The sequence below is a fragment of the Crocodylus siamensis genome, chromosome 15, assembly GCF_052110815.1.
Source record: "Crocodylus siamensis isolate JL-2025a chromosome 15, ASM5211081v1, whole genome shotgun sequence".
In the NCBI taxonomy this organism is placed as follows: domain Eukaryota; kingdom Metazoa; phylum Chordata; order Crocodylia; family Crocodylidae; genus Crocodylus; species Crocodylus siamensis.
Window position 1 is genome coordinate 45205442 of NC_143409.1, and position 21376 is coordinate 45226817.

A 21376-nucleotide genomic window follows, 5' to 3' on the forward strand; every position below is an offset into this window, starting at 1 on the left:
AACCACAGTGTCATCATCTTTCCATGTCTACTGTAGGCACTGCTCTGAGGAGTATCCTGGAAAACTGAATTCATTAAGCTAGTGATCTCTGTACTCACTCCAGTGGCATGTTTAGGTCAGTGGGTGAGATTACTAGAAATAAGGTAGCAGGGAGCATCTTGTATTGCTTTTAATTATGCTATGCAGATCTGTAGATAAGCAGAACTGTGGTTTTCAGTGTTGGCAACCTATGCTTTTCACCCCTAAATTCACATGAAATTCTAAGCTGTTTGGTTTCAGAATGGCCAGAAATGCCAAATGACTAGCCACTACTTTTAAAGAATTTGTTTGTGTTACTTTTGTCATATCAAAATGAACTAAATACCTGAACAGAAATATGAACTAAAACTATTTCTAGAAGACAAATGGACTGTCTAATTATGTACCTAATATCAGACTTGTGGAAATTTCAGTGTTTGGATTATTTAAAAAAAAAATAAATCAATTTGGTAGAGTCCTGATTGTGCCAGTATCAGGTGTTAATAAGTCACAATAAAAATACTTGAAAAGTTTTTTTTAAAAAGGTAGCGAGAGAGAGAGAGAGAGGATTAATAGGAAAAGTCAGCTGATCATAACAGCACTTAGCAAGTGCTATTAACAACTTACTAGTTCATCTGGGTTTTATTTGGAGCTGTTTCATTCAGTATTCTGAAGATCAAGAAAAAAATATTTCCTATTTTCTTACTCTAGTTAATTTTTCTCTCTCGTACTTCTTCATGCACAGCTTTTTTTTTAAGAAGGTGGAAGTGTAATGAATGCTTTCCATATTATGAAGCTCAGAGAGCAAGTCCTGCTGTATAGAAAAGGTTGTTCCAGAAGAACATGAAAAATGCATTACAGAACTGTTGCTTTATCTTGGCTTGCTTCCAAAGAGCCTTTGGCAACAGTTTCAATCCCAATAGGAGCCAAGGCTGCATTTTTGTAAGTGAAGTCATAAATGGCAACCATTGCTCTTCCCCTCACCAGACCTCCCCATCCTCCTGCAAAAATGGCTAGAGTGGTAGGTGACAAGAATCTGTTCTCTATGAACTGTGCCCTTTATCTAATTTAAAATAGGGAGAACAGTCTCTGTGATTTTTTTTCCCCAGATGTCCCCAAAAAGTTCCTTTTCTCTTAACAGTAGTTGGGATCTATCTGTTGTAACCTATGTGGAGGTAAACTCCATTTTTATCGGTTAAAGGAAACTTCCCCTAAAATATACTTAAATTATTTAATTACTTAACACAAATGGTTACATTGTTATAATCCCGTGGGTCTAGAGCAGGGGGTTAACCATCTTTTGGGAGGACGGTTTAATGAAGCTAAGTCCAAAGGCAGGCTGCCATTCTCCTCCTCCCCCTTTTCCCACCTGTAATGCTGCTGCTTCCCGCTTCCTTATCCTCTTCAGTGCTGATCTACCCCCAACGTCTCCCACTTCTAAACTGGTGCCGCAGTCAGCTTTGCAGACTGGATCCAATTCCTTGGAGGGGTAGATTCCACCCGTAGGCTGCAGGCACCTAGTCTAGAGCCATTGTCTGGTTTAACACAAATTTGCAGATGCCTGCGTTGAGTTTATACTTTACACCACAGTCACAGGAGCTAGTGTCTGAGCACAGAATCAAAACCCAGGAAGCACTTGACTTCTCATTCTCTTAGCATGCTATTGACTTTCAACCAATCAATCTTGCCACTCGCTTCAATTTCCCTTGGTGTAAAATAGACAGAATACTTATTCCCCTTACTAAGATATTGTGAGGACTAGTTAACTAATGTTTGCAAAGTAGTTTAAGGATGGACTGTTCTGCAGGGAATACTGAGCAACTGTCTTTATGTATTATTCATGCACAATTTTTTTATGCTGAAACCTTTTTCATGATTATGTAATGTGCACTAGTCACCTTAAAACTCTCCCTCTCTCTTAGCAAAATGCCTCGGTAGATACCACCGTTGTTTAGCTCTGAGTACAGTAGAAAAACCCCCACAGTGAGTGGACGTCTGAAAGTCATACATGCTGCATCTGATTAAGTTGCTGTCAGAAGCAGGCAGCTAATAAATGATGTTATGCACTTTTACAGGAAGAGCTTGAGCTTAGTGAAGAAGTATATGTTCCAACAAGGTTGGCAGAGCTTTTCTGTTGAAGTTTCTTCCTTATTTGTCTGCAGGATATGTTGCCCTTTTTTTGAAATTGAAAAAGAAAGGGAGATTTACCTGCAATTTACAAGCAATTTGTATTTTGATTTCGGATATCTTTGCTGTAATATGGTTTCCGCCATTCGCTGAACAGGGATCTTCAGTTATAAAAACATCATACATTGCCTTCAGTGGGTTTTTTTCATTGAAATCCATTGTGTGTATTGTTCTTATAGCTTATTGTATCTAGTCTAATTACTTTGCTTTTGTTATGATTGTATTAACATGGTAATGGTAGCACTGGTTTATATTCTGGCAAGACAAACTAGTGACAGAAAATGCCAATTCACTGAAAGCAGAACATTTTGCAGAACAATATCCATTTCAATGCATTTCCATTTCAAGATAAAAAAGAGATGAAGCATGATGATGAGGCCAAAATGAAACCCCTTGATATTTTTAGAACAGGGTTTTTCTGTTTCATTTTAGAGTGGATATCACTGAAATTTCTTTTGGCTTTTATATTATGTTTTAAAAACATACCTTGAAACCCAGAGAAAACATTTAAATTGAGCTGAACTAAATTGTTTTTAAAATTTCAGTTTTCAGGAAATTTTGAAATGTTTGCTTTTCCAAGTTATGGACTAGCTCATAAAATGGAAAAATTGTTTCCTGCCCCAACCCCAATCCCATTGCAAATAGTGCAAGGCAAATATAAATGGATGTGGAAGCTGAATTTCAATTGTTTGGGAGCTCTGGACAGATCTACAAACTTGAACTGTTGGCTGAGAGCATCCATAATACTGAACCAAAATTATGTATAAAAATTTTTAATCTTATGAGCTTCTGTTAAGAACAGAACAAAACAAAGCAAATCTTGTACTTTAATAGGCTTGTATCATCATTGTTAAAAGTGCCAATGACCTAACATATTTGTATAACAACTCCTATTTGATGGTGTGTGTATATATATATATATAATATATATACACACACACACACACACACACACACACACACATACATCTATGGTACGGGTTTGTATGTACATGATGTTATAAATTAATGGTCTCTATCACTTTTATATCAGGAGTTATTGGCAGGCCATACATATTTTTCAAGGGAACAGTACAAGACCATTGTTTGTTTCTGAAGGTTTAGGTGGGTTCACAGTTCTTCTCAGGCTTTGAACTCTGCAGGTATGTGCGTGTAGAAATACCTTCATGCATTGTTAGCTAGAGAGAAGTTAAGTGACTGTACATTGGGCCTGAAGTTAATATTTTTAAATGATCTTTATTGGTTACTGGAGGCTTTTCAGTACATAAATTTAAATTCTGAGTACTGAATTTAAATTCATTTAAAAAAAATGTTCAGGTCACCTTTAAGAAAAAGCTTTTAAAATATACATTAAGTTCCTTTTCTTAAAGATGTGTGTGATAATATGGAAAGCATAGGATCAAAGCATACATTTTTAATAAGAGAGCAATACGAGCAAGCTGAAAGGCTATAAAATTTTGTGCTGCCGGGGAGCATTATGGCAGGTTTGTTTCTGTGACTAGCCCTGTCATCATCAAACCTCTCACAGCAGAACAGTAAAAACTTGGCTGGATTCTCTGCTGTTTTGTTGTTGTATGCAGCTGCATATGCACACGCTTTGCAGTTAAAGTATGTGTCCTACCATGGAGAGAAAATAGCTTGTAAAAGGTTACTGCATTAACATATGATGGAGATTATGCTTTATGAAAAGACTAAATGTACTTCCCTCCAGATGCATTGGCATTTATTTATATAGCAGCGTTCTGTAAATGGTTCATTTTAAAATCTGGTTTATACTCTTTGTAATTTAAAGGAGATTTCTTTTTTCAAAAAGTGGGGGAATCAGCCCCTTATTGGATGTAAATAAGTGGAGGATATGACCTGTAAAAGGATCTGTTCTGCTTATTCCCAGTATAAACTGGAGGCTGGAGCCTCAATGAAAGAAAACTGATTTTATACCAGCTAAAGATCTGTGCCCACACCTTCATAACATCCAGCATTATCAATACCAGATGTATAAAGGGATAGATCATGGCTGGTTATCAAACCTAGCAGCAAAATACTGTCCAAAGCAGGGAGGGGATAGCTACTGAGATTGTGATATGTTGCAAATGATATCAAAGGCTAGATATTATTTCTTATTTGTGACAATGTTTCAGTCCTGAGTGGGATGTTCCCAAGCTGCTAGGGCCCAAGGAAACAGTAAGGCTTTTTATTTTACTTTCCTATCTAAATAAATAGACCAAAGTAGCTCATATCTCCTGCTGAGCTGTGTTGGCTGTTTATTTCGCTAAGGTTTGGTGGCTCCAAATGTGAGCAGTCAACCTGTGAGTGAAATGCAAGCATATCAGACAATGCTGGAATAGCCAGGCAGAAAAAGGAAGACCTGGAAGAGCGATGGGTACATCGTGTACCTTTTCAGTAGGTGTGATGTTCTGTGCTGAAAAATCTTGCTGTTTGAAAAAAGGCTTATAAGTATTCTTTTTCTTTTGAGATGCAAAGGCAATCTCTTCCATCTAAAAGTGCCACTTTTGTGCCCTAAAAGTAGTTGAGAGACTACATGGGCTTGAATTTGTAAGGTGTCCTGTGGTATTTAATTTGTGCAAAGAAAAACATCATGGTGGAGGATCATCCCAAGAGCCAGCCCTTCCTTGTAATTTTTAGATGTTATGTCTGAATGTCCAGCAGAAACGTTGAAGCATCTATGTTCAGGTTTTGTTCTTGTTTGGGGAACACATCTCTTGGTGTTCTATTAAAATTCTCCGTGGGTGCACATGAAAGATTTGGCATGCTGAACACCTTAAACTTTCCTTTGTGTCTTCATTTTTTGGCTGCATCATTTAAATCTGTCTTCTAAGCTAGCTTTTCTCTTTCATTTGGGAAATTTTCTGGTTTTTGTGCAAGCTCAAAACCAGTTTATTTGCATAACTCAGTTCTTGCTTTTTCTCTTTCTAGGAGGAATATAGAGCTGAAGGCATCAGCTGGCACAACATAGACTATATAGATAACTCTGGCTGCATAAACCTAATCAGCAAGAAACCAACAGGCCTGCTCCACCTGCTGGATGAGGAAAGCAAGTGAGCAAGAACCAGTTTTGATGGGCACAATGACTGCTATTAAGTGTCCATCAAACCAAAGACTTTGTATTGTTTTACCTAAATTGTTTGAGAGTCAGATGGAAAATTTAAATGAGAAAGAGATTATGATTTAGCTTGATACTGCTAAGGGGAAGCATCTGAAATTCTTTTCTCACCTTTTTACTATTTGCTTAGAAACCAGTCTCACAATTGAAGTTTTATCTGTCTCAGTAATGTTTTCTAGAGAGAAAGTTAAATCCCTAATGTCTGTTTCTACATAGTCATCATTTCAAAGCCCTTCCAATTATTTGCCTAATTTAACCTCTTGCTTCCAAGACAGCAAGACTAGTAGTTTTTAGAAATACTATACTTTTAACATATTTAGTTAATAGCTTTATTTATTAAAAGATTATCCTCATTGTGGGGAAGAACCTCAAAAGTACCCTTTATTTAGCCCTCTCCTTTTTTCTGCCATGTCTTTGTCTTGGGTCATGTCTACCTGGGGACAAATTAATTAAACCAAATTAATTAAAAGCATGACTTTCAAGTGGATAAATGGAAGTGCCTTAAGCCCCAGTGTGAGTAATGTTATGAAGAAATAAAGTGGCCTTATTCATTTGCTTCCAAACTTAAGCCAAAGTGAGCTAAGGTTATTTTATTTCTAAATGAGTGTGCATGCACACAGGGATTCAGTGCATTTTAAAATCACAGTGTTAGTTAATTCTGCTTGTCTTCCCATGCAGACAGTCTATAAGGCTGCCTCATGGGATGTGTAGCCTAAATCTATTGAATGTAAATTTCTAAATTGTAAAGAACTTCAATAGGAATGTATTTGCAAAGTTCCTCCCATATTGTTTTTTAAGTAGCACAGCTTCTCCTACCAAGTGATAAAGCATGGGGCCCACCTTCTAACTTGAGAGATTCCCATTCTCTTCTTCCAAAGACCTACAGTGGCCCTCCTGATCCATGGCAGGCAGCTCACCTACCTCTGTTCTCCTGCCCGCTCCCCACCCTCCTCCCATGACCTCAGGATCTGCAGTAAAAATGACATACTGAGCATTCCCAAATGATCAGGAGATTGGGAAAGTCAGCACTACAACAAGGGAAAGATCTGCCGGCCAAGGATCCTGACCCTACACAAATACAGGGGCCAGGTCAGGGTAATATTTTTGAACTACAGGTTAAATGAGATTAGGTTTTACAAAATTACATTTTTTTTCTTCTCTTTTTGTAACATGTGGCAAAGGGTCTTTTTCAATTTCAGTTCATTGCAGTCAAAAGGAATTAATACACAATGTCCAAGGGCCGTTAGTTAATTGTCACTTGGTTGTTGCTCTGATTTTCTTCCCCTCTTCATAATTCTTTAAATCGAGAGCAACTCCCTTCAGTTCAGAAGAGAGATACTGGTGTGAGATGGACATGGGCGTTATGAATTTATTTTTTGCATTCCTTCAATCATTTTAATATTTCCTCCTTATTTGGCTCTATCAGGCTTAAATACTAAAGGTATGGCTGCAAATAAAGGCTACTGTTCCTAGATATATAGATATGCCATGTACCAATGCAGTCTACATTGTGAGCCTGAAGGCTGAAGAGAAATGCATTTGAGGTGCATATTAATGCAGGTATTGGGGGTGTTGGTTGTAGCCATGTTGGTCTACGGACACAGGCAAACAAAGTTATTTGGGTAAATGTGATATCTTTTATTAGACTAACTGAATAGTTGGAAAAATTGTTCTTTACAAGCTTTTGGGCACGAGCACCCTTCTTCAGGTATAGGGAGAATCTGCTGGTGTTGAGATTTAACACCTTACTCTGAATGCAGTTATTGCCCATAACTAACTCCGGGCTTAATTATGCTCGTGTAATTGACTGATTCTGGACCCAATTAATTGTACCAGGTATCTGCAATTGGAAGTTTCATCTGAAAACATGTATATTGCATAATGCCTTACCAGCGAATATATCACATAAAAACACCCAGTGCAGATCAGTGCTGGTATAATACCTGTCACTGCAGCAAAAGAAAAGCAGGATGTTCCTTATTACCAATTTATAGTCTATCAATAAGGGTGTGGGGTTTTTCGATTTGACTGACTTCACAACTGCCTTCAATTTTTTTCCTTTTTATTCAGTTTTCCACAAGCGACAAACCAGACACTACTGGACAAGTTTAAACGTCAGCATGAGGGGAACTCTTACATTGAATTTCCAGCTGTGATGGAGCCTGCTTTTATCATAAAGCACTATGCTGGAAAAGTGAAATATGGTGTGAAGGTTAGTCACAATGGCTGTTCACTGACACATTAGTTGAAATGCTTACAAGCTAAACTGGAAACCAGTGTGCCAGGGGTATGAGCACAGACAGGTAAAAATAGGTCAGTTTTGTTTTACTGTGAGGTACAGTTCAGAAGAAATGATTTACTCCTAAAACTTTTTGGAAGCAATTTGATGAGTGGAAAAAGAGTGGGTGGGAGGGAAGAGTTCACATTTGGAAGAAAAATGTTCAGTAGGAAGCAGAGATGTAGCTAGAAGTAAGGGGAGGAAGAAGGCAGTAGGGATTAATTTGGTTTATTATATGGGGGACATTATACAATATGATGGTTGTAATGCAGAGAATAGTGCCAATATAATGTCCTGGATTTAAGCAAACTATAGTTGCTAACCTGTGAGTGTTATTTAGGCGGACACAATAATGGAGAGCACAGGGCACATCTACAAAGTTATTTGGGGATGAATGTGGAGGATAAAATGAAAGGCCAAAGCTTGCACCTGGGACCTAAGATTAACTGTCCTATAGGATAATTTAGTGCGTAAAGTTAACCACATGCGTACATCTTTGCAGAAAATAGACCTTAGATTATGGTTTTGTTGCAACAAGAACTGTCGTTGTCTGTACAGTGTCTACTACACTTTATGTATTACACATACATAGATCAGTGGTTCTCAACCTTTGCTGTACTGTAACACTTTTCCTATCACGATGTGACCACTCTCCCTCCTGATACCTCATACCTGTTCCCAGAGTCCAAGTTGAAACTCCTTTAAATAAAAGATGACAGTGATCAAAATTATCTAAAAGTACTTACGGCACTTCGGGGGCAATACCTCCACACTTCTGGATTTCATTGAACTTGGGGTCAAGTTAGGAACAAATCAATCCATCGCTGCTTATGTTTCACCATGTGTGACATCAGAAAGTTTAGCTATCGGAGTCATGATGAAATGCTTTCCTTGTTACAGCCAGAGCTACTAGATGATACAGAAGGTTACCAGAACAGTTTTGCTGTGGTTGGCGCTTCATGGTTTTTCTCAGCTCATTTGCTGATATATTCAGGGTTTTGCAATGGAGTGCACTGGAATATGAACTCTTTTTTCTTTTTTGGATTGCTACTCTGTTGCTTGCATGGGCTTTGTGGTCATCTCAAATTGTTGTATGCAAGCAGCAAGTATTTTTCGTCAGTTGCAGCAACAGTGGATCCATAGGCTTTCTGCTTCTGATATTCCAGTGTGGTTCCTCTTGCTGCTTCTTCCCTGATGCCAAAGCCATTTGGGAAGTGATACAGAGCCACTTTGGTACCTGCCTACTTTCTCCCCTGGCTTATGCATTGAAAACACTGGGGCCAGATCCCAAAATGATCACTCTTGTTATATCTGGTAGTATTTTTCTTCCTTCCTTTGTCTTGAAGTGAAGGAATCCAGGTATGTTGTGTAGTATGGCCCTTTTCCATCCCCCCCCCCCCCGCCCAGTAACCTTGCAGAGATCTAATCTATTCAATCCTTGTATAAAACAAAACCTTTTGTACTTCATCAAAATGTATGTAGAAGGTGTGTGCTGAAACACCAAAGCATACAATTTACAAACATTCCTTGCTTGTTGAGATTTCCTTCTAGGTCAGTCTAACTTGTCTGATGCTCTAAATTGCCAGCTGTCAATTCAAATGATTTTCTGCTAAAAGAACACCTCATCTCAATTAAACTGTACCAACCCCATACAGATGTGGTGCCTTGTGTCTAGGAAAAGTGGATTGCATCGCTTTGCCGAACTCTTGAGCCGTGTTTCTTGAGCTCCTCAAACAGAATTTTTCACATAGTACATATTAGAAATACCATATTTTTTCACATATAGCGTGCCCCTAAGTTAGGCATCCCTTGTTTTTGAAAGGTAGAATGAAAAAAAAAAATCTTTCCTTAAAAATACTGGTAAGTTGCAGTTACTGAGTAATAGCTTCTATAGCACTCTGTTTTCAAGTACGTAAATTAATTAGAAGTCTAATGTCCTTAGGCATTTTTAAAACGCCCTTGCACATTATTTCATAACTGACCTCATATACATTCACATCAACATGAATATTAAGTCCTCTCCTCTACACTACCGTTTGACATCTAGACCTGTTTTTCCAGAAAATGGCATAGTTGGCAGTGGCTGTGGTGCTTAAACGCGTACCAGAATGACATTAAAAGTTTGCAAAGTCAAGCACCAGTTTTAAAAATGTCTGCTTTATAGAACCAATGGGGTTAGGATGAGAGAGTTTTTCAGAGCAAGAAAATATTATGAACTATCAGATGAAGAAGAATGGTGAGAAATTCCTGAACAAATATTTGTCTTGTAAGAATAGTTAAACTTTAAACCTGCATGCATGCAGAACTACAGGATGCTGGTTACCAGGCCCCTGCCTTTTTTCCCCTCTCTACTTAGGATTTCCGGGAGAAAAATACAGATCATATGCGTCCAGACATCGTAGCCCTACTGAGAAGCAGCAAGAATGCCTTCATCTGTGGGATGATAGGGATTGATCCAGTGGCTGTATTCCGCTGGGCAGTCCTCAGAGCTTTTTTCAGGGCTATGGTCGCTTTTCGAGAAGCTGGAAAACGATATATTGAGAAGAAAACTGGTAAGTTGCAGATCTTGGAATTCTACACACATGCCCATTTTTAAGGCAGACTTATCAACAATCCCTGATTTTGTGTATTTCACTGTTAATTGGCTTATACCTGTCCCCCCTGTTTCTGACAAATATGCCTAGGAGATCATGAATTGCTATGGGTGGGTTTGATTCTGAAAAGCATGGCACTTTACAGATCCAGTAACATATGCCACACAGTTTGGAAAGAAGGTTTTTCGTCTTGATGCTCTTTGAATTCTGCCTTTGGTAGATGTCTTCATATGGAAAAGTGTATGATATTGTAATGGAAACATAACATTATGAAGCAAAAATAAGGGAACTCTGTTTTTTGGCTGTTAGCAGGAAGCTTAAAAATGCAAAAAAAATAGCATTTCCCTTCACAATTTTTCAAACTGTTCACCCTGTGAGCTGAAAGAGAGAGTATTCTCCTGTCTAGCAAAAATTCATTGCTGAGCGATCAGCTAGAACCACCTACTCACTTTCATGCAGAACGGGGGGGCAGTAAATTAAATGAAAGTAATGGTGCATCATCATGCTGTGGTAGGCAATTCTTGGCTGTGCTTGTAGAACATTTTTTTTATGTAAAGCAATTCCTGAAAGACAGGTACAGGCTATTACTATTAATTTCTGAGCATAGGAGGGCTTGAAATTCATGATGGAATTAGAACATGGGCAGGAAAATGTCAGTACAGAATTAAAATTAAGCATGGAACTAGTCTTTACATTGCTTTAGTTGGGAATGTGAAAAGATATGCATCAAATAAATTCAGGGAAAAAATATATGGATATGAAAAGCCATCCACATAAGAAGACACAAGCTTCTGTGCTTATGAGAATAATATCTAAGCCTCTGGGTCAGATTCCCCCAAAACAGCAGGAAACAAAACCAGCATTCAGCTGTTAAGAATAGTTGAGAGAGGAACAGCTCCAAATGAATAATAGAAAAGATACTTCTGGTAAATGAGCCTGAGACTTTCTTACGTATCAATGCAGGGTTGAGAAAATGAAAAGTTCCACAATGTCCTTTGTAATTCTGAGAGGCACAAGGAAGAGCAATTTTGCTTGTGAAGCCTCTGTGATGAACAGTCATTAGACGAGGGACTTCCTTGAGATCCCATGTTAGCATCAAGGGGTGGGGGTGAAAGGAAATCATGTGCAACCCACTGCTCCTTTATAAAATGTTTCTGTCTTTCCCTAGTATTTTTTTAAATTGCTTTATGAATCCCAGCTGGATAGCTGGCTGGGCTATAGCAAGCTGCCTAAGAAATTAATAATAAATATGCTAAAACTCTGCCAGCAAGAGCTATTTCAAACACTGCCCTGCTAATTTCAACCCCTGCTTCAGCTTCAGCTTCTCTGTCTTCTGCAATCACTTCTGCCATTTTAGAGTCCTTTAATAGTTACTCTCTAGATTGGGTCAGCGATATATCTATATAGCAATGTGTAGATCAGTGATTCTCAACCTTTTAGACTCAAGGCAGCACACCCCTGGATAGACTCGAGGCCCCCTTCAGAAAATGCCAGCTCTTAGTTTTCACTTATTTTTCTGTAATCAAAAGACAATAGAGCAGCTATGCTCAACATTTTTGCCCAGCAGGTTGGATGGGCAGTGCCCCATCCATCCTTGGGCTGGATCCCAATAGTGGTCCCAATCCGGCACCAGGGCTGGCTCAGTCCTGGCAGCATCCAGCCACTTGGAGGCATTCGTGGGGCAGCGCAGCCGCCACCCAGCCCCACAGGGGAAAGGAAGTGTGGCTCAGCCCGGTGTGGAAAGGGGCCATGGCCTGGCTCCAACCCGGACCTGTGGGAGAAAAGGAGACATGGCTTTGCCCCAGCCTGGCCCTGTTTGGGGGGAAGCCGCATTGCCTGGCCCCTGATCCAGAAGGAGGGGAGGGAAAGAGGTGTGACCTGGCGTGACCAACAGGGCAGAACTTGGGGTTTGAAGATTTGGCAAGGGGGAGGGTAGCGGTATTAATGGCCACTACTCCCCTGCCACCAAATTTCCCACTGCATAGCAAGCCCTGTGGGCCAGATGCAATGGCTCTGGGGGGCTGCATTTGGCCTGTGGGCCAAAGGTTGAACTCCCTTGTAATACAGCAGTTTTTCTGTTGCAAAGAGTGGAAACCACAATAGGGCAGAATGGTTTTTAAGACTACGGATTCCTCTTTGAAATCTTTGGGTTTCTCATGTGAATCATGTTTGCACACCTAACAGTGCTAATGCTGTGTGCCCCCTCACGTCACCCCGATAGGATCGCAAGGTACCCAGTGTGCCATGGCACCTTGGTTGAGAACTGGTCGTTCATGTATAAAAGAACAATTTTAGGTTTTCGGGCAGTTCTGGGAGTTTTGATTTTTTTTTTTTTTCCCCCCATCATGGCAGGAATAAGCAGCGTATCACTGCTTAAAAGACTTCTCATACTTCTGTGAGAACTCGGTGCCAGTAGCACTGAGGTGGACAAGCAGGGCACCATCCTTGGGGGCTAATTGGACAGGCAGTTTGGGCACAAGATTGGCTGTCACTGCTGCCAACCCAGTAGTTGCCCCTCTCACCCTGCTCCAGATAAGCTACTGGCAGGGTGGCACTTTCACATGTTAATGATTTTTTTTAACTGTATTATTTAGGCCTACACCTGCTGTGAATAGAAATATTCACTGGAAATAGGAAGAACATATTATGAGGCATCGATCTCAGCTGGTGCCTTTACATGCTATCCTAACAAGCAATGAAGCTAGCCAACATTGTTAAGCTGTAGTGTCAGCATTCATGCCAAGGAGGGAACGGTGATCCGCTGGCAGCATCTCCGATCTCTTGTGGTGTTGATCTTTTTTCTTTCTTTCCGTCCCTGTGAAATCTCTTCTTTTGTCAAGAATATTTTAAAAATTAGTTCCAGCATAGAGCATGTCAGTGGTATCTGCTGCTCTGGGCACTGAACAGCTCTGACATGATAAAATAAGCAAGCTTTGGGACTACTGTCTTGAGAATTTGTTAGTTTTGGTCCCCAATCGTTGATGCTGCAGGCTTTTGTACTTAGCACTTCCTTAACAATGAGGCCCTGTCCTCACCTCCCATTCAGTTATCCAAACCAACCTATGACGAAGCTTTGGCTTAACCCAAATTATATGAAGTTCTAACAGGGGTATCGCTAAATAGAAGGTACATGTCGCTGTTGTGCGGCTGTGTCTTGCAAACTGGTACATTAGCTCCCAAAAGATTGTAACCCTTAATGCTATGTGACATACTTGGTTACTGGAGGCTGGTGCCTGTCCACTGCTATATGAAATAACATACAAGAATCCCCTCTGATAATCCAGTGAATGAATTTATGGCAACTGCTGCCTCTGAATTGTTAAAGGAGCACTCCTGCTTTTAGGCCCTGAAATTAACCTGTCTTGATAGCTGTCCCATAAAACAGCACTCCTCTCTAAGGATTGCATCTGTTTTTCAGGTGTCTTTTCCAACTAATTCTTGCTGGCTTTAATTAATATGAACCAAATGCACCTGGTACAACAAAGAAATGTTAGTGGATAACATTCCCCCGTGTGTCCCCCACACTCAATATCACCCCGTGCAATCAAACATACTACTTAATATTACATCTTTTTTAAGATAGCATGCTGCTTTATGGTCTCTGGTAGCTTTGTCTAGCTCTCCTGTGATTTCTCAGACAGATGCAATAAAAACCCAGTTTTAAAGGATGTTCTGAAAATGCTGCATATTTCTGCTCTGGAGTCTGCAGGATTTGGGGACTTTTTCCTTGTTAGGCCAGAAATAATATACTTGTCTGAAGGTTTATTATAGTGATGGTAGTGGTACCAAAATGGGGGATTTCATGAAAAATCTCAGCCCTCTTTATAACAGGCTTTGCAAAACCTCGTTTTTGCTTCTTTTCCTTCCTGCTTTCCATACTTCTTTGTGTCATAGATGTTCAATAGCAGCATATAAACACCTTTGTGCTTTGCTTCCAATATTGTTGCTGCCGGGTTAATAACTATGCTCTTCATTCCTGCCCTCTGAAGCTTTCCTTTTTCTTTGTGCACACATCATAGTCCTGTAGTTTAGCTCGTAGCCATTTTTGTTTGCAAGTGAGATGAGTAGAAGCAAATCAATGTAATTGTCTGAATTTTGTTGGATACATTTCTCTTCTGGTCCAATAGGTGTTTCTTACAGTGCTGCCAACCCTTTCCCCTTTCTGAATTAAAAACTAAAAGAACTATCAGACTGGTTAAGATGCAGGCGGCTGCAGGGAGAAATCTTTCTGGGAATTGTATTTTCTTTGTTGTTTCCTAATTGAGTTTTCTATCTGTCAGGTTAAATTCTAAATGAAAAGCACACATTTGGGTTTGTTTTTTCTTGAATCATAATGAACTTTATTAGAGGGACATTGTCAAGGAATTTAGGATGCAAATTTGACTGGTTATGAGATACTTGTAATCTAATGGAAGGTACTTCCACGTTCATTTATTGCCTTGGATTGTAACACCTCATTAAAGATTTTAAGGAAAAAAGGCATTGTTTTGAGGTAATTTGCATACACCTATGGATGAAAGTCAATAAATCTTCCTGTGGTTTTTCTGCAAGTTTTTGTTTTCTCCCCTTATTTTGAGCAAGTTGGACAAGAGCATAGATCCTACGCCTGATTAAAGGATTTGTGCTCCTAACTCTTAGTCTCCCTCTGCTGGCTCTGCCACAGTATTCAGCTAACAAGGGCTATTTCTAGCTTGGCTGAGATAAAGTTGTAATGCTAATTCGTGAATGGTGAAGTGGACAAAAGAGAATCACACAGATAAGACGAAGCAAATCTTCAAGGTTTCCAATGGGCAATACAAAATGAATGGTAGCCAAACTTCAGAAAAACAATAGTTGGCAACGTTCCTCTAAAAGGTTCAGATTGTGTGCGTTGGAGGGGCAGGGGGAGGAGCGGGGGTTGATATTTTAATGCAGCAGCTTTAAACGCTACACTATATTATACTGACATAAGATAACTTGTCAGTGACCTCATCACATCTTAAATGGGAGCATGACATATCCCAGAGTATAATCCCCTATTGCTCATTCATTTAAAGGATTATTTGTTGGTACTTCCTCTTTACGTGACGATACACTGTAGAGCTTTTATTTCATTTTAGAGCCATTCCTAAATCAACAGAGACTGCCCCAGATGTCCTCACAAAGACGTTCACCTTAACTTCTGACCTCAACCCATTCTAGATTCAGTCTTTCTCAGTTTTTATACTTTAGTCTTTCTGAAATCTCCCTGTTTCTCAGCGTGTGAAGAAAGTTGAATGTGCCCCCTCTCCCTTCCTTGATGTTAAGCATCTCGTATTTCATTTTAACTGGAAATATCCGAGGTAACGCAGTGGGGCAGGCCAGAATTTGAGGTGACCTCTTCATGAACACAGGCGGGGGAATGATGAAGTCAACCAACTTTGGTTCAATTTAAACAAAAGGAGTTCTAGAAATGTAGCTAGTAAGAGTAGAAAGTTGTATAATTACAGTTGTGTTGTTTTGGTTTGTGGTCTTTTAGATGACCTGGGAGTGATTACACAGATTATTGTGCTCCGGCTAATAACGGCCTTGAGACTATCCGAATAATGGTATGCTATGCAGTTAACAAGAAAAAACTATACAGTCACTATGCAAATCAGACCCCCTCAATCACAGGGCAAGGAATTGCCTAATTAATAATGCAAGTCTGCAGAGATGCAAATCAGTAAGTGTGTAGTTTCCTTAGACTCGGATGACCTAAAACAATCCCATTCCCTTATCGTATGTGGGATGTCATAAAGCTTTGTCATGAGGTAACTGCAGTTAACCTGTGTCACTGCTATATGTTATAACTGCTACAGATAACAGTTTTGGTGTGTAAAAGGAAGAAAATGTGGTTTTTGAACTATTCTTGTATCACTAGGGCAGTTGGCAGCATTGTTCTTTACTCTTTCCTGATTTCTGCTTATATAATCTCTTTCTCTTCTCTCCATTTTTTGTTTTTATTTTACTTCCCAAGGGCATGATGATGCAGTGCCATGTGCGGTTTTGAAAAGTGTGGATAGTTTTAGCTTTCTCCATCACCCAGTCCATCAGAGGAGCTTAGAGATCCTGCAGAGATGCAAGGAGGAGAAGTACAGTAAGGCTCCATATCCCACCATCCTCTCTGACATGACACTCACACATTAGGAAATGGAGACCAGGTGCATTCTGGGGGGCAGGTGGGGAAAAAAAATACAAGCAAGGAGCATTCCCGTGCAGCCCACTGAGATCATCCTAAGTAATTACAGGACACTTTTAGGAAGGGATTTGTTTTTTAGTCCTTTCCTACTAGAAATTCTCAGGCAGAGTTTTAGTGTACAAAGATCTTGAATGGACTCTCTGGATTCTGCGATCCTGTTAATCAATTAGACAAAAAACCCCAGTGTGCGTATCCAGGTTTAATGAATTAAACCTGGAACCATTTTGCTGATAGTTTCACATGTTGCTCTGTGAAGACAGGATTTTGAAATTGGCAACACTTTTCATACCATTCATTTTTTGTGGTGGCTATGAAAACATCGACGGCAAGCACAGAGAACCAGTAGGAATACTTCTAGTGTGATTTTAGGATGCCTGATATAGCTAGAATTTTACCTCCCATTTGCAACTAGATGTAGTCCCTTTCCCTTTTCGTAACATCATCTTTTGATGCTAACTGCAACTGGAGAAGGTGCCAATATATTTGCGAGGTCCTTCATTGAAATGTGAAAAATTGTGATGCTGTAGGGCAGAGTCCTTTTTAGAATGGGTGGGCAGAAATGCACTTGGTCTCCATTTTCTTTTCACTCCTCTGTTTATTACATAATAAACTAGTCCTGCATGGAAAAAAAAAAACAGGCACTTCTGCCTGTGTTACTAATTGCTATGGCTGGACTCCTCTTGTGGGAGGAGAAGGGAGTTCAGCAGCATGGAACATAACATCACCTGCCACAAGGAACAGCGCATGGAGATGCAGCATTATAACAATGTATAGGGCCTCCTGCAAGATGCCACAATGCTAGTTGCTCATTAAACACCTCTATGTAATTGTTGCACTTTAAAAAAAAAATCAAATCCGCATTCAGTTGCAGACCCTTCACAAAGACACTGAAATAATACAGTTTCCAGACCTACCTTGTTGCTTTCAGGGAAAAGGGATCAAACTTGAAGGTGAACATGAAAATGATGTATTTTAAGTTTTGTGCCTTTATATTCCTCCTTCACGTTACATAAACAGCATCTACAGAGCATGGAACATTGCTTTAAACAATCCTTAAGGGCAGTTTGGTTTCTAAAATGCACATTTTAAAGCTATTATAAGGAGATGCCTAAATGCAACATCAAAAGGCTTTTCCCCACATTGTAGAAATATGTGCGGTAAGTACAGCATTTGCATGTTAGCGGTTCAGAAATATTTGCTTCGTCTTACAAAGCTCTCCCATATGCTTCCTGCAGTATCCTAGAACTGGGAGAGTTAAAGGTTTTCTTCTTCCTGTAGGCATCATCTTATACTAAACTTTTCCTCAAATTTTCCTCCATTGTTACCACCCTTGACAAGCTTTAAAAAAAATCTGGTAGAGACTCAGCCATTGAATTTCCTAAGTAAGTTAAGTCTAAGTGGCACTTATAGATAATTACATAGCTCATAGTAGTTTATTAGTAGTGTAAATAAAAGACTTGGAATCCGGATTGATTTTTTTTCCTAAGTCAGTTCATCTGTATCAGAAACTTAATTTTGTCTGTGGGTTTATTTAAAAAGAAGGGAAAAAAGACTCATACAGCAGAGAATATTTTAAAATATCCAGCGTAAAACAAAAAAGATATCATCTTAACACTGCTAAGCACAGTAATGTTAAAATATTTTTGCTTTTAATTCAATTTTGCCAAGTACCACTTGTAATTCTTCTCCCTTTTTGTAATAGCTGTTGCTGATAACTGTAATAACTGTTGCTGTTCCATACTTGGAGGCTAGGAAAAGTGATCTAACATTGCTATTGCTGTAGTTTTACTAAATGGCTAGGAGTTGGTAGTGAGTCATATATGCGTTCAGGTCTTTCTGCATATCACCATATAGTGGATGCTGTCATTGGCCAACTCCCAGAACTATTTGTTATGTAGGTAACCTAGAGTTAGAACTTGCTGAGAGTTAGAACTTACTGCAGTCATTCATTTACAAGCCATGAGCCATATGTGCCGCAGGTATTATGGGAGTCTACTTTCTTGGTGATGTACTGGCTGAACTTGTCATTTCCTAGAAGTTCAATGAAGTTACATCATCATCTTTCTTGAAAAACTGACTATTTGATTCAAGACATCTTTTTGTTTTGAACTGTGAGCATCAGTTGCAAATACAAGTATAAACTGCAAAGATATTTAACTAATGGATTAGTTGGTAAATCTAAATTCTCCTAAGGTTATAATATTGCTTACTGTTCTAGCTGTTTGGCTAGTTCATGGTTGCATTTGCAGTCATGCTTTAAGCAGTTCACACTGGTCCCTTAAATCTTGAACTGATGTTGATGTTTCCCCCAGGATTCCACAGCAACAAAAAATTGCTGACGTGGACCTAGTTTACCAGTCTCTGAATTCAAGATAGTCTCTGATGGTTCAGGCTCTTTCTGAAGGATGGAATGAGTATTGTCCAGCATTCTTTATACATGAATTTAATACATGAAGAAGCTAGAGGTGAAAAGAACCAATTAAGTAAACTAGTCTGTCACGGATGGCCCCGCGAGCGGCCGTGAGCTCGCGAGCGCCCCCTTGCCGTGCCAATTAGGGTGGTCTGGCACCCTCTTCTCGCCCGCCACGTCTTTGCTGTTAAAGTTCAGAATGGGAGGCTGCCTACTTACGCCTAACGGCACCTTGATGGTATCCCCTCCGTTCCAAAGTGGGGTACTCTCACCCCAGCGTTATGGGCAAATGCGTGCCTCCAAAACCTCCCCTTTAGCACACCCCAAGCCTCGCAGCTGTCCCGGGGGATGTTGTCTGGTCCCCTTCCTGTTCTGCGCCCTCCCCGGGGCCTGTACCGCGCTCCCCGCGCCGCGCCCTCTCCGGGCCTCGCCCTCTCTGGGGGCCTGTACCGCACTCCCCGCGCCGCGCCCTCTCCGGGCCTCGCCCTCTCTGGGGCCTGCACCGCGCTCCCCGCGCCGCGCCCTCTCCGGGCCTCGCCCTCTCTGGGGCCTGGCGCTCCCCGCGCCGCGCCCTCTCCGGGCCTCGCCCTCTCTGGGGCCTGCACCGCGCTCCCCGCGCCGCGCCCTCTCCGGGCCTCGCCCTCTCTGGGGCCTGCTGTGCCCTCTCCCTCTCCGGGCCTCGCCCTCTCTGGGGGCCTGTACTGCGCTCCCCGTGCTGTGCCCTCTCCGGGCCGCGCCCTCTCTGGGGGCCTGTACCGCGCTCCCCGCGCCGCACCCTCTCCGGGCCTCGCCCTCTCTGGGGCCTGCACCGCGTTCCCTGCGCCGCGCGCCTCCCGTGCTTGGGGCTCAGGTGGCCGTAGCCGTGCCTGGCCCCCCTTGACCCTTTCCTGGGTCTTTTCTCGCCACCCACCTGGGCAGAGTGCCGTCCTTACGGGCCGGGGTCCAACCCCGTGCTCCGTGCCACTCCGGCACCAACAGTTGTGCCCCCCCGGCACTGTGCCCCTACTGGGCACCCGGAGCCCCCAAACTGCTGGGGAGCCCCGCTGAGGCCTCCTCGCTCCCCTACAGCCTCACCCGGTCCTCCGGTGTAAACTGTAACGTAATACTCAGGCCATCTGGCTACAACATAAACAAAGTCTCCACACGCCTAACAATACCTCCAAGCCCCGCCAGGGCTCTCAATCCTACCTTCTGTCAGGGCAATCTTGTTCCCTGCATCATTGCAGCCGGTTAGCGTGGTAAGGTAGCAACCACTAACCCAGGCCACTCAGCTCGAGCCGCAGAGCTCCTGCTCCTGTGGCAGCCAGAAGGGAACTGCTCCCTAGGCTTTGGCCTAGCTGTTTATAAGGGCCTGGCCCTGCCCCCTCCTGGCCACATGACCTGCCTGGTTGCCCTAGCAACCCCCCATCTGTGTTGCTCCAGGCCTCTCCTCTTCCTGGGGCATCTCCTTAGGAGTGGGGCGCGGGAGTGCCCCACGACATAGTCCATCCTCCTGAAACTAATGGAGCTGAGGGAGAAGAAACGAGCCCAAACAGGGAAATGAGGGTTGGAGAACAGGTTCAGTTTTAGTACCTCATCTTAGAATAAGTTGGCCTCCCAACTGGCATAGCCCTATGAATGGGGAAGTGCTTATGTGCTTCCCACTCATATCGCTGAGCCTGTGCTCAAAGAATAATTGTTTATGCAGTTGATGAATACATTTTTTGTAGTCAAAGCCACAAGCAAATCAACAGAAGTTTTTACATTAAAAGCCCACCTACCTTTCATTCCCCAAAGCCTTTGTCTCTTTCTCTACAGTGGAAACACAGCTGTATTAAGACCACAGCTTTTCGCTACTGGGTTATTAGGTTCAGAGTTCTTTTAAAGTATTTAGTCCTCTTATATTGAGCCAGAAAGTGGTACCATGTAGAAATGTTTTAGTGAGCTCTTGCAGCAGTTGCTTTTAATTCAGCTTGCATTCATCTCATACATACTTATTTTTACAGTTGCAAGTGACACTTTTTTTTAGATTAATATGCTGCCTAGGGTACTGGTTATACAGGTTTTAACATAGCTTTAGATTGACGCTGGAGTAAAAATGCTTCTTTTCCTGGCTGATGTAAAATTAAGTTATGACATTTTTTTGTACAGCTTTATCTTGTTATTTCTGCAGCTCATAAAATATTCCCCTTCTGTGCATTTTGCATTTCTGGGAATGATAATCTTATTCTCATTTTAACATACTGTGCAGACATGGGACAAACAAGTCACTAAAAAGAACAAAATATAAGATGATACCACAAGCTCATTATTCAAAAGAGCACTTCAGGTTATGAAAAATTCTGATCAAAGTGATGAAATACAAAAAGGTTAAGATTTTCCCCATAGGTGAATGGAAAAATACCCAGGCATTTATCACATGTATTGAATGTGGAAATCCAAAGTATTAGCTATTCCTTTAATGAAAGAAATAAATTATTTAAAATGTACTATGGATCTTCATTATTATAAACATAGTAACATCCCTAACCTACTACACAGTAGATGGAAATTTGCCTCAAGACAGTGTCATCCCTACTGAGCAGTCATT

General features: G+C 41.1%; 1 protein-coding gene across 7 annotated transcripts in view; it reads left to right on the forward strand.

Moving 5' to 3' along the window:
• Window positions 1-21376, forward strand: part of MYO9A (myosin IXA) — a 394408-nt gene that overhangs the window by 299222 nt on the left and 73810 nt on the right. For 6 of the 7 annotated variants that reach the window (XM_090030154.1, XM_090030158.1, XM_090030161.1 and 3 more), the window contains 4 exons: window positions 5140-5261; window positions 7397-7538; window positions 9961-10156; window positions 16176-16295. In XM_090030154.1, the coding sequence (XP_089886280.1) occupies window positions 5140-5261; window positions 7397-7538; window positions 9961-10156; window positions 16176-16295 (580 nt within the window). The remainder of the gene's footprint in view (window positions 1-5139; window positions 5262-7396; window positions 7539-9960; window positions 10157-16175; window positions 16296-21376) is intronic. The other variant, XM_090030160.1, reaches the window with a different exon arrangement.